Below are 13,705 nucleotides of genomic sequence, written 5' to 3' on the forward strand. Positions count from 1 at the left end.
TCAGTCCCTTCACCAGGCCCTGATGTTGCAAAGTCACTTACTATTTGGGACTTCGCCTTCCTTAATGTTACCAGCACATGAGGCGGTCAGAGATTCTCTCTACCCTTGATGAAGATTTCGCGGGAATGTCTCTCAACCCAACTATTAAAGCGCTAGAGTGCGTCGTGATGACTATCCTATTCATGGCTTGGACTTTGCCCAGACAGTGACTAAGGTGGATGAGGAAATGAAACGTGTGACAGGTTCTTCCTCTGTGTCCTCCTATAAAGTTCAGGATACAAGGGTCGCGGCTTTGGACTTAGAGCTTAAGCGTATGCTCCGCCCTATATCGGCATTGGCGTCAGCGACTGATGCCATCACTCAGGATCTTAAGGAAATAAATCCGGATCGACTGGATCATCTTACAACTATGATGCTATGGCAGGGTAAAGTGATCACTGACCTGCGTGAACACCTTAGGTCGGCTTGCCAGCGCATGCGTAATTAAATGTCGACAAGGCTTCCTCTCCTTTTTCTTCATGGGATTGAATTTCAGCGGAAATTATTCCACCAACCCTGGTCATCGTCGTCACTGTTTAACGATGCCATTCATGATGTTTATCGGCAGGTGTGTGATTTTGCCAAAGGGGAGACTGCCTTGAAAGCGTTTCAAAAGGGACAACGTCCTGCCTCCACGTCATCCAACTCGGCGTGCCAGAAACTCAGCGCCGTCTCGTGGCAGGGGACGTGGTGCCAAGCCTAGATCAGACAGGGGTGGATATCAACGTCGCCGTGCTCCCGCCCAGGGCGACGGGCGTAGGGGCAAGTGAAGTGAGGGACACGCACGACTGGACACTCCCACCTCCAGTCGTCCCAGTTTATCCTATACCGGTAGGTGGGAGAATAGGGATCTTTTGGGAAAATTGGTCCATCCTAGAGGATCCATACGTCACCCAGATATATTGAGGCAGGGGTTTCGGCTCCCCCTCCTCTCCGATCCACCTCTGACAATGTTCCCGCTCCGGCACAATCACTCTCAGGTTCAACACAACCTTCTAGCGGAGAACATAGCGATTTTGTTGGAGAAAAGAGCCATCGAACTCCTCCCGTATCCCATCATAACACCAGGGTTTTATTCTCCAATATTCTTAGTGCCGAAGAAAGGGTCCGCGAAAATGAGGATGATTCACAATCTGTCCTATTTCAACGAGACTTTCCTGTCTGTTGCGCCAACTAGGGTGGCTGGTCAACTTGGACAAATCGGAGCTTGTCCCGACTCACACTCTGACGTTCATCGGAGGCCATTTCCAGACGGACAAGAACCTAGTTCAGATTCCCCTGGACAGGTGGGACAAGATTCAGTCTCTGATTCCACGTGCACTCTCCCAACCTCTGTCCCTCAGAGAGTGGCAGTCACTTCTGGGATTGTTGACGTCGGCGCAGGATCTTACCAGCAGAGGGCGTCTTCAACTTCGTCCTCTGCAGCGTTTTCTTCAACCATACATTCGTCGGGCAGACATTCATCAACGGTTTTGCCTTCCACCTCAGTTACATCGCTATCTTCTTTGGTGGACTCGCCCATTGAACGCGTCTTAGGAGGAGTCTCTTTGACAGAGCAGCCTCGGATTGCCAACTGTTCGTGGGCGCCCCTGCAGGGTTGGGGCGCTCACTTACACGACCAGACAGCCTCCGCCTGTGGTCGGGTCAACACATCAACTGGCATATAAACAGTCTGGAGTTGGAGGCCGTGATCCTCGCTATTCATCATTGGGCACATCGACTCACGGCAGGAACTTGTCTTCTAGTGGCTACAGACAACTCCACGGTCGTTATGGTACATACGAAGGCAAAGGTCGACACACTCACAGCTTCTCCTCGATCAGACATTTCGGCTCTTTCAACTGGTCGACGATCTCCACATTCTGTTGAGAGTTCGGCATATTCCGGGGTGCCGCAATATACTAGCAGACGCTCTCTCGAGACCCGACAGAGTTGCTCCCACGGAGTGGATGCTACACAAGGAGGCCTTCACTCTTTTAAGTCACGCACTGGGTTATCCAAACATAGATCTGTTTGCCACCAGCCAAAACCATCAACTGCCAGTGTATGTGTCCCCAGTCCCAGATCCAGCGGCTTACGCGGTGGATGCTCTCAACCTATCATGGGAGGGACTTCACGCGTATGCGTTCCGCCACCAGTTCTATTACCCAAAGTTCTGCCAAAAGTCAAGGAGACAACTTGCTTACGACTAATTTTGGTCGCGCCTTGGTGGCCAGCCAGGAACTGGTTTCCCGTTCTACAAAGTCTAGTGGTAGGAGATCCCTTCCCTCTACCCACGTGGAGGAACGTTCTAGTGCACCCTCACAGCCGTCTTCCGCATCCGGCTCCAGACCGATTCAATCTGCACGCATGGACCATTTGCAGAAAGCACTGAGTGCTAAGGGTTTTTCGGCTAGAGCAGCCAAAGCCATTGCGACGGCGCACAGAACTTCTACTAGACATTTGTATGACGACAAGTGGCAGTCGTTTGAGCGTTTTTGTGTTACCAAGAAGCAGGATCCGCTGACTGTGTCTCCTCAGTTCATAGCAGATTTCTTACTTTATCTCCGAGCGTCCAGGCGTCTGAAGGGAGGCACCATTGCCACGTGTTTGGCGGCAATTAGCTCTGTTTTAGCGATTCCCACTGACAGAAGGATTTCCAAAATCCCAGAATTACAGGCCATGCTTCGCTCATTCCGACTTGAAGACCAGAAGTTTCAGTCCACGCCCGGCATGGAATCTCAACACTGTTTTAGACCATCTCCGTGGTGCACCGTATGAACCTCTTGATAACGCTTCCCTCGCTGATTTATCCAGGAAGGCGGCATTTCTGTTGTCATTAGCGACTGCGGCTAGAGTGAGTGAGGTTCACGCCTTGACGTGACTAGGATCAAGTTTGAGCGTCGTCGTCATGGTTCTGTGCACTTAGGTATGTGTTGGGATTTCATCGCTAAAACCAACTACCAGGACAACCTGATCGCCAGTTTTCCATCCCGCCATTATCATCTATTGTTGGCTCTGAAGGCGATCGCGGAATTACTGTTATGTCCGATTCGATGCGCTCAAAACTTACATTGATCGCACCAAAGCGTTCGTGGTACAAGGAAGCGTTTATTTCTTCCACTGTCCCGGCGTCAGTCGTCAGATGTCAGCAAAAACACTATTGCCTTATGGTTAAGAACAACCATTCTTCAGGCGAGATAAAGCGGCTGGGCTGGACCTCTACACCCTCTCATCCCCACGAGATTCGAGCACTTGCTTCGACTATGGCACTTCACAGTAATTGCACTGTGTCATCCATTATGCAAGGTTGTTTTTGGCGGTCGGACACAGTGTTTGCCAGTCATTACTTGCGTGACATGGCTGTCAAGGACGTTAATGATGTCCACAGCTTCGACCATTGGTGGTTGCTCAGCAACTTCGCCATTCCCAAGAAAGTGACCCTCCTGCCTTGTGTTTCCTTCCACGGACCACCATGTGGGGAATGAGTTGTTTTCTTCACAAACAACTAGGTATGTCAGTTAAGGAGTTATCCTTGTTTTTTCAAGTCCATGCTTTTGCTGCATTCCTTAAGCTTCGCCAGCTTTAAAATTAGTGGGTTCTTTCATTTAAGGCGCAGTCTTATTTGCGAATTACAGCTACCTGATCGCCACTTTCGCTAATTGGCTCTCTGTTATAGGCGCGTTATCAACGCTTCCCTTGAGCACGGGATTACGGATTGAGCTGGCTGCTATTACGTGGCGGTAGGCGATCCTCAGATGACACCCACCTTCCAGCCTGTCGGATAAAGTGCAGGAAGTAAGTAGTGCAGGATTAGTTAAAAATTTAGTAAAATCTAAATATTTTTATATTTGTATACTTATCCTGCACTACTTATGATAAGGGCCCACCCTGTGCTATCAGCTACCTCCCCGCTTAGTTTTGCCATCTGTGGGATTTCTAAGCAATAATCTGAGGTGGCTGACGTCACCTTCCGGTGACGCATGCGCAGACGAGTAAGCAGCCGAGACCAGGAAGTGATTGCAGTTCTACGCCTTTTTGACATCGTCTGGCAAGCCACGCTTTTCGAGCCGTAAGCAATAAGTGCAGGAAGTAAGTAGTGCAGGATAAGTATACAAATATAAAAAATATTTAGATTTTACTAATTCTATCATTGAACCTGTCTGTAGACTCATGATTTAGATGTGGAGTAAGTCTATCATTTGATTGTATTGAATAGGCAATATTGTAGGCAACATTGTCATCATATAAGTCTTTAAGTTCACACACAATGTGTCCTTTACTTGTGAAGAATGTTTAATGATGTGTCTTGTATAATGTGCTGGGCTCTAACCGAGATCTGTTTATATTTAGGGAGACCAGATGAGACCCCGAGTTGTGAAGAGAGGTGTGGATGATTTTGAAAACATAGCAGATGGTAAGAATTTGTTGTTTGAACTGAAAACCTGTTATTATCGAACTTGTGAATGCTGGTTGAAGCATGTTCATGAATATGTTTGGCGGGGGCATTCCGTGAACTTGGAACATTCTGTACTTACAGGGGAGACACCTCATGTAGATCATCTAGTCTTTGTCGTCCACGGCATCGGCGCCAACTGTGATGTCAAGTTTCGCAGTCTGGTGGAGTGTGGTGAGTTGGAATATGAATGCTTACCGCTGTTGCAAAAATTACAATAATATGCTAACAATGTTTGTGAATAGAACATGCTGAATATGTATGTCACAGGTTAAATAATGCTTGGGTTGCTCTAACATGATATCTGTTCATGCTTCTGGAATAGAAGGAAATGACAAAAGGGAGACAACTCTTTTAGGTCTGTTGGTTGGATGGGCGCGCCATGAGAACAACCTGTTGTAGGTTGACTTGAGTGGTGCTTGTTGTTGATGTTGTGTTAGTTTGGTTGTTAATTGATTGTTGTACATGTTCCAGTGGACGACTTCCGCTCAATATCTCATGGTCTAGTTGACTCCCACTTCCAACGGTACAAGTCCGAGGGACGGGTACATCGTGTGGAGTTCCTCCCAGTACACTGGCATAGTTCCCCTTCACTCGGACGCTACTGGCATCGACAGGTAACACACCTGGCCACATCACTTGTGTGATCTACAGCTTTGACATGACACAGTGGTGTTGAACGTTACTAGTGGTTAACAGCAACTTGTTGAGCAGAGTTTGTCACTCGCATTCAAGAATATATTGTTGGTTGTAGTTTTAGAATCCTAATGAAGATCATTGATATCCTGAGCTTCTGTTTTGAATTTGGATGCTGGGTTACTTCATGGTGGCCTCAATTATCATACATACATTCTATGCTCAGCTGCTCAAAGGCGCTTTGTTTTCCCTCCATCATTGGATGTCAATCTCAACGCACATCATATTTTCAATCTCAACTCCCTGGGGAGCATACAACTTGTGCAGCCATTAGGCGCACCAAGTTAATGTAGCTTTCCCCATCCTTACGAGGTACCCATTCACAGCTGAATGTTTGACATTACTAAAGTATACAGGTAGTTGAAGACAGTATTAAATCCATCCTCATTCTTAGGATTGCTCCCCAACCGTCTCCCAGTCACTTCCCTCCTTCAGTTGGTGAGCTGGACATAGGAATCAGTGTGTGTTACATGTCGATATAAATGTAATGCATTTTTTCAGACGTCTGAAAGGAATCACTCTACCAAGCACCCCCAAACTGCGTTACTTCGTCAACGACACCCTGATGGACATCCTCTTCTATACTAGTCCCTCCTACTGCCAGGTCAGTACTCACTCCGCTGGGTGGTAACATCTTGGTGGGATGTCAGTGTACTTTTGTACCTCGTTAGTCCACTTCTACATGACTGATCAACTGTTACCTTGCTGCAGGTTATATCCAGAACTGTTGGTAATGAGATGAACAGATTGTATCAACTGTTACTTTGCTGCAGGTTATATCCAGAACTGTTGGTAATGAGATGAACAGATTGTATCAACTGTTACTTTGCTGCAGGTTATATCCAGAACTGTTGGTAATGAGATGAACAGATTGTATCAACTGTTACCTGCTGCAGGTTTTATCCAGAACTGTTGGTAACGAGATGAACAGATTGTATCAACTGTTACTTTGCTGCAGGTTATATCCAGAACTGTTGGTAATGAGATGAACAGATTGTATCAACTGTTACTTTGCTACAGGTTATATCCAGAACTGTTGGTAATGAGATGAACAGATTGTATCAACTGTTACCTGCTGCAGGTTTTATCCAGAACTGTTGGTAACGAGATGAACAGATTGTATCAACTGTTACCTGCTGCAGGTTTTATCCAGAACTGTTGGTAACGAGATGAACAGATTGTATCAACTGTTACTTTGCTGCAGGTTTTATCCAGAACTGTTGGTAATGAGATGAACAGATTGTATCAACTGTTACTTTGCTGCAGGTTATATCCAGAACTGTTGGTAACGAGATGAACAGATTGTATCAACTGTTACTTTGCTGCAGGTTATATCCAGAACTGTTGGTAACAAGATGAACAGATTGTATCAACTGTTACTTTGCTGCAGGTTATATCCAGAACCGTAGGTAACGAGATGAACAGATTGTATCAACTGTTACTTTGCTGCAGGTTATATCCAGAACTGTTGGTAACGAGATGAACAGATTGCATCAACTGTTACTTTGCTGCAGGTTATATCCAGAACTGTTGGTAACGAGATGAACAGATTGTATCAACTGTTACTTTGCTGCAGGTTATATCCAGAACTGTTGGTAACGAGATGAACAGATTGTATCAACTGTTACTTTGCTGCAGGTTATATCCAGAACTGTTGGTAACGAGATGAACAGATTGTATCAACTGTTACTTTGCTGCAGGTTATATCCAGAACTGTTGGTAACGAGATGAACAGATTGTATCAACTCTTCTTGTCAAGAACGCCATCATTCAAGGGCACAGTGTCTGTGGCTGGGCACAGTTTGGGTGAGTTGTGTCCATCTGTGATAAGATCTGTGTCGTCTTTGTCCATGTGTCTGTCATATCTGTTCATCATCTGTGTCAATGCCTCTGTCTACATGAGCTGGCATCTGTTTCCATGTGCCTGTCATGTGTGTCCATGTGTCCATCATTTGTGTCATGTGTCCATCATCTGTGTCCATGTGTCTGTCATCTGTGTCCATCATCATGTGTCCATAATCTGTGTCTATGTGTCGTTCATCTGTGTCCATAATCTGTGTCTATGTGTCGTTCATCTGTGTCCATGTGTCCATCATCTGTGTCCATGTGTACTGTCCATTATCTGTGTCCATGTGTCCATCATCTGTGTCCATCATCTGTGTCCATGTGTCTATCATCTATGTCTATGTGTCGTTCATCTGTGTCCATGTGTCCATAATCTGTGTCTATGTGTCGTTCATCTGTGTCCATGTGTCCATCATCTGTGTCCATGTGTACTGTCCATCATCTGTGTCCATGTGTCCATCATCTGTGTCCATAATCTGTGTCCATGTGTCTATCATCTATGTCCATGTGTCTATCATCTATGTCCATGTGTCCATCATCTGTGTCCATGTGTCTTTCATCTGTGTCCATGTGTCTTTCATCTGTGTCCATCATCTGTCCATTCCTCTGTCTACACTTACTGGCGTCAGTGTGTGTGTTTCCAGCAACTTCGTCCATGTGTTGAGTGTGTTGCTGTTTTGCAGGTTCGTCTATCCTGTTTGACCTCCTCCTGCACCAGAGATTGGAGGCTGACGAGGAGACAAGTTTCAGCTCAGAGGCCACATCAGGGGATCCCCCCAACCTTGACACACCAGAAACAGAAGAGGTATGTTTTAGACAAATACAAAGTGGGGTAAAATAATGTGGTATTCTTATGAAGTTGGCCTTGAGATGTAAGTTGTTGGAATAGTCAATTGCTGTTTTCCAAACATTTTCATTTTGGTAATTATCAGACTTATGGTGTCTTGCCCATGTGTACATGATGCATTTGTAATGATGTAGGAACTAGGTGCTTACTTCAATACCTTGTTCCCTGCACCAGGTCATCGGGATGGAGTGGGATTCAGCAGATGGTTGGCACATGTTATGAATGCATGATATTTTTACGACATGAGAGTGAGTGAGTGAGCAGAAATGGGCTTCACACAGTGCACCCATGTGGAGAATCGAACCCAGGTCTTCAGCGTGATGAGTGAATGCTTTAAACACTAGGCATATCCAACAGTTACAATGTCCTATCTTTATGTGTCACCAGAGTAGAAGGAATGTGATCCTGTGATGTCTCTACGTCTGGTCTCCTCATGTCTAATTGCAGTTGTCTCCCCCCTGATGTAAATGGTGAGGAATGTCAAGGCAGTCTGACCCTGGAGGAACTTCTCTCCAAAGTTGGCCTTGAGGATAAACTGGGGTTGTTCCAGCAGGAGCAGATAGACATGGAATCTCTGGTAGGTAGATTGGAGCACATAATAGTTATTACAGGTTCATTGAATTGTTTACTAGGGCTGTAACGAATACACTATTTTGCGAATATGATACGTATCACGAATATTGGGTAACGAATATGAATAATTATTCATGAATACAATGACTGATGCACAATATTGAATGCCCATGTTGACAGTGTTAATTTGTCCAGGCAATAACCAGTCATCTCATGACACTCAAATTTGGTATGTAATAGTTAAGTTGACAGTACCATGTGTGGCCTTGGCAAACTAACATGACTTGCGCTACTACAAGGCTAGTACATAATGCATTCTTGCATATCTCATTTTGAAAAAGGACATAAGGGTTCAAGTAAAACACACTCCCTTAAAAATTGTAAATATTCATGCATATTCGGTTCTGGTGACCAAGAATAACGAATTGAATTCATAAAGGGCAATGGTTCGATTCACCGAATATGCGAGTGAATCGTTACAGCCTTATTGTTTACATTATAATGCTACTACTTAACTGAAATGTGCTATACTGAAAATAAAGGTGTTCAGAGTGAGTGAGTGAGTTTAGTTTTGCGCTGCACTCAGCTATATGGCGCCGGTCTGTAAATAATCGAGTCTGGACAAGACAATCCAGTGATCAACAGCATGAGCATCGAACTGCGCTATTGGGAACCGATGACGTGTCAACCAAGTCAGCGAGCCTGACCACCCGATCCCGTTAGTCACCTCTTACAACAAGCATAGTCGCCTTTTGTGGCAAGCATGGGTTGCTGAAGACCTATTCTTCCCTGGATCTTCACGGGTCAAAGGTGTTCAGAAGAGTAAATATACTGAAAGATATTCACATTCATTTACTTCCACATTCATTCCTCTGTACGTCATACAGCACATATGCCTTACATTTTAACTGGCGTAGAACTAGGATAGTTATCTGATATATAGGTAGATATATCTCCAATAGGACATGTTTCCTTCAGGCATCAGAGCGGCAGGTACACGTTACAAAGACGTTACATTTTGTGGACTTCTGAGTCCTGTTCCACGAAGCGATTGTAGATGATCATGACTCCCAGACATTAACATGGACTTATGGTAGTCACAGAGCCAAGATTGCTTTCTGCAAGAGGGCCCTGATGAATATCTCTAGATGTCATGCCCGAGGTTTTAGTCACAATGTACTCCCAGCTGTTGTGGACTTGTCATGAAACTACATACTTCCTCAAACTGAGTGACGTTTCTAATTTCAACATCTGTTGGTGCTCTCTTTTCAGATCATGTGCAGCGAATCGGATTTGAAAGATCTTGGCCTTCCAATGGGACCACGTAAAAAACTGCAGGGTATTTTGAAAGAAGAATCTGAGAAGGAGGTAACTCATTTGATCTTTCACTTTGATGGTGTCACAGAATTTGGTTCATCTAGCTATTTGCATGGCATAAATACACACTTGTCAATCAAAGCATGCTTAAGCAGAGTTTCAATTATTTTTTGACAAATATAGCTGTATTTGAAATCAAAAGACATGTGACTGAGATTTTAGTTGTCATCCATGATCATTCTTTCAACATTTTTCAGCTGTAAACAGTATTAATCAGTGTCTTCAGTGTAAAAGTGCAGTTAACCATTTTCATTGCCAGAGAATTTAGTGATTCCTTGGAGATATTTGTTTATTATGCCCAAGCAATATCTTCCAAGGAAGCTACTTTAGGATGATATAGTGACATGTGCTGATATTATTGTGGACAAGATTGTGTTGGAACCACAATGATGGTGGATGTGTAAACTTGACACTGTAGGAGAAGAAGAAACGGCAGGCTGAGCAACTTGCCAGAGAAGCAGCGGAGAAGAAGGCAGCAGAAGAACAGAAAGCCCGGCAAGAAGACAAATATAAGCATTCAGGCAACATGTAAGTGAAGCAGTTGGGGGATGGTAGTGATTGGTAGCTTTGAGATATTCTGAAGTAATTTGACCATTAAAGTATGGACAGATTTCTGTGACTATCACTGTGATAAGATACATGGATGATTTCCCATGATTCAACAGTGCCTAATAACCTGTACAGATATGGTTTAAGTCTCGTCAGTTTAGGGGATGTGTGTTTTGTGTAATGTTTCATGTTCTGATTTTGTTATACCAATGTCTCCATGGGTTGTGGAAGAATATATGACTATTGAATGCTGATTCCTGTGACTCTGTACGGTGTGTTCCAGGCGGCTGGAGCGGACCTCCAGTATATCCGTGGACTACATCTGTGGCCTGGCTGGAACTGGTCAGCCCATCGTGCAGTATCCACAGCTGGACTTCAAGCCATGTGGACTGTTTGCAATGGGCTCCCCGATCGGAGTGTTCCTGTCTGTCCGGGGGGTGGACAACGTGGGGGAGGAGTTCAAGCTGCCCACCTGCTCCCGCGTCTTCAACATCTTCCATCCCGTGAGTGTGCACAGAACAAACACAAATACAAATGAATAGTTTTGTGGTTGAAATGACTTATGCCACATTCATATCTTGTAAGACCAGAAAGTAGTGGTAATTTCTATCGCCATGACATAAAACCTAAGCAAGAATCCATCTGTTGTTTCAGTTTGACCCGGTTGCCTACCGCCTGGAGCCGCTGGTCAACCCAGCGGCCAGCAGCATCAAGCCAGTCCTTATACCGCACCACAAGGGCCGAAAGAGGCTACATCTAGGTCAGTACTGCATCAGTATCAGAAGGTGGTTTATTGCAATCATGTAGGACTTGGGTGTAAGCTAGAGCTGTGATGATACATCACAGTATCAATAATCGTGATACTTTATCTGACGATAAATACGTCAATCCTTTTGTCCGTATCGTGATATGTATCGTTGGCCTTAAAATTGTTAATGTTCACTAGAAATTGACTGTTACTTGCTATCAAAATATACATTTTTCCTTATCCTGACTCATGCTTATTGCTTGTCTTCTTCTTCTTGCGAACATAGTGGAACACGTGTATCTCCCAATTGAAGTTCCCTTCAATTAAAAAATCACTAATTAGTACTCACCACGAGTTACCTCCCTTCCACAAGCTCGGGAACGAGGGCGCCACCTGAACCCATGTGCCTCACTCTCTCCTTCTTCGCCCAGTGAGATGGACGTGAGAGCGCCTGTGTCTCCCAACACACTATATCCTTTATTTATATTTAGTTTAGTACCTCTTATATTCAGTTATAGATGTGTAACTAGTATCCTTATTCAACTTGCATTGATTATTAGTCGTGTTTCTGCTGTTTTATTCACGGTTCGCCGTGTTTGTTCAGCAGTTTACGTTCATGAGAATCTGCACAGGTTGTAAACTACGTTACTCTGCTACCGATCCACATTTAAAATGCCCTTGTTGCATTACTCCATGTTCTATTGTTTCTCGTTGTAAATTATGTATTAATTTACCAGTTTCTGCCTTTGATAAATATTATGTTCTGTTTTGAGACGGAAGGCAGATAAATCTCTCAAACAATCTTCAGTCATGGCTACTAGATCGGAAGCTATTATACCCTGTCAACTGTTGACTGACGACCCGCCACCGGCTGGTGGCATGCCGGAGTTTCCCTAGGGGAATAAGCATGAGACGCAGTCCGCTATGTCCAAGAAGCGACCTGCATCTCAAGACATTCCGTCTTCTCAGTCTAAGACTAGGAAAGCGTCCACATCATCTCAACGTACGCTTCGAACCCCCAGGTCCACAGCTTCGTCAAAAGGGAAATCTACGAAAACTACAAATAATTTTGCCTCCGATATTCTACCTGTCTCAGAATTATGTTTATATGATGATGACATTCCGATTATCATTCCAGATGTACGTCATAAGAAACGTCCAGTATCTGCTACCGTCACAACAGCGCAGATAAACACGCAACCAGAGATGCCTACGCTGACGCCTGAGTTTACGATTGAGGGTCCCATCACTTTCACAGAGAGGCCACCCTCAACGCCAGCGCAGACTGTCCCAGACGACCTGGTTAACCAAATCATGAGACTAATGGAGGACCGTTACGGTTTACAGAGGCCCCAGAGCCACGGGCCCCAGAGCCCAACACTTAATAAGTCATACAGGGCCCCCTTGGCTTCGCGTAGGGCCCCAGAGCCCACAAACGCGCCTCCGCGAAGGGCAACCCAGCCCGTAGCGATCACTTCCCAAAGGAAGTCCCAGGCCTCCTTCGCGAAGGAGCTAGAGCCTATTCAGTTGCGAGGGACATCGCGGAGAAGGAGCGCTTCGCCGAGCCCACACCCTGTAGAACACAGAGGTCGTTCTTAAAGCAAACGCTCATATGTCGATTCGGACACTGACTCGATACATTCGCGAAGGTCGCGAAGGCTAAGTGGCTCCATATCTACCTCGCCCAGAAGATTTAGAAGAGCTTCGCGAAGTCCCCAGCGTTCGCCGAGGATGTCTCCTCCAAGGTCTCCTTACACTAGCCACTCGTCAGTCCGTTCACCACAGTCCTCTCATAGATCTTCCTACAGATCTAGGACTCCGACATGTGACCCTACATCAGAGGAAGAAGGTATCATTTTCTCAGATGCTGAGATCAGATACTGGATGGTGAATGAGTTACAACTTGCTTCCCCATCGAAGAACGAGAATTCAACTCAGACTTACCTGATGAAGGATGATGATGTAGACAATATCACCTTACCTCCTATTGATCCGATTGCAGCGGTACCAGCTAATTTGGATACAGCCTGTTCCAAATCTTCAAAAGTCCAATCTACACATTTCCCGGTCTTCAATGCCAAGAAATTTGCTGGACACAATATGGACCCCTTTTTCAAGGCCCAGGATATTGATGACAACTTTAAATTAATCAGCGATGCCAAGTCCAGAAGTTACAAAGTAGACGATCGCAAATTCGCTCAACTAGATACCATCGCCAGGAGGATGTTCTTTGGATTGAATAGATCTAGAACGATTAATGAAACTCTCATCACCAAGTTCAAGAATTCTACAGAGGAGGAAGATAGAATGATCTACTCAGCTCTACTCATGCAGAAAAGAGACCACCAATTTCTTACAGAGCACCTATCAGCGCTTACTGAAACTACTACCATGGCTCGTCGGCAAGGCTTACTAGCCTCCTGCTCTTGGGATAAGCAATTTACAGAATCTCTATACACAGCTCCATGGTCATTGCCCTTACTGTTTGGTGGCAACATAGACAAGGTCTCCAAAGAAGTATCTAAAGACTCAAGAGAGGTTCTTATGGTCAGATCCATGGATACCTTAGCGAACGTCATTAAACAGTCAACACAGA

The 13,705-nt window shown here is 45.0% G+C and overlaps 1 protein-coding gene and 1 long non-coding RNA gene across 2 annotated transcripts in view; one reads left to right on the forward strand and one right to left on the reverse strand.

The window, feature by feature from the left end:
- The window catches only part of LOC124284557, a 37,565-nt gene extending 33,325 nt beyond the window's left edge, over positions 1-4,240 (reverse strand). The window contains exon 1 of the long non-coding RNA XR_006900585.1: positions 4,161-4,240. This is a non-coding gene — a long non-coding RNA (uncharacterized LOC124284557). The remainder of the gene's footprint in view (positions 1-4,160) is intronic.
- LOC124284542 (phospholipase DDHD2-like) overlaps positions 1-13,705 on the forward strand; it is a 72,959-nt gene that overhangs the window by 44,144 nt on the left and 15,110 nt on the right. Inside the window, 13 exon segments of the mRNA XM_046720618.1 lie at positions 4,372-4,435; positions 4,559-4,648; positions 4,949-5,061; positions 5,063-5,091; positions 5,672-5,774; positions 6,871-6,976; positions 7,699-7,820; positions 7,997-8,067; positions 8,310-8,439; positions 9,708-9,803; positions 10,231-10,340; positions 10,645-10,864; positions 11,016-11,121. Coding sequence (XP_046576574.1) covers positions 4,372-4,435; positions 4,559-4,648; positions 4,949-5,061; positions 5,063-5,091; positions 5,672-5,774; positions 6,871-6,976; positions 7,699-7,820; positions 7,997-8,067; positions 8,310-8,439; positions 9,708-9,803; positions 10,231-10,340; positions 10,645-10,864; positions 11,016-11,121 — 1,360 coding nt within the window.

Source organism: Haliotis rubra, unplaced genomic scaffold (genome assembly GCF_003918875.1).
Source record: "Haliotis rubra isolate DU_JTF1 unplaced genomic scaffold, ASM391887v1 Scf339, whole genome shotgun sequence".
Taxonomy (NCBI): domain Eukaryota; kingdom Metazoa; phylum Mollusca; class Gastropoda; order Lepetellida; family Haliotidae; genus Haliotis; species Haliotis rubra.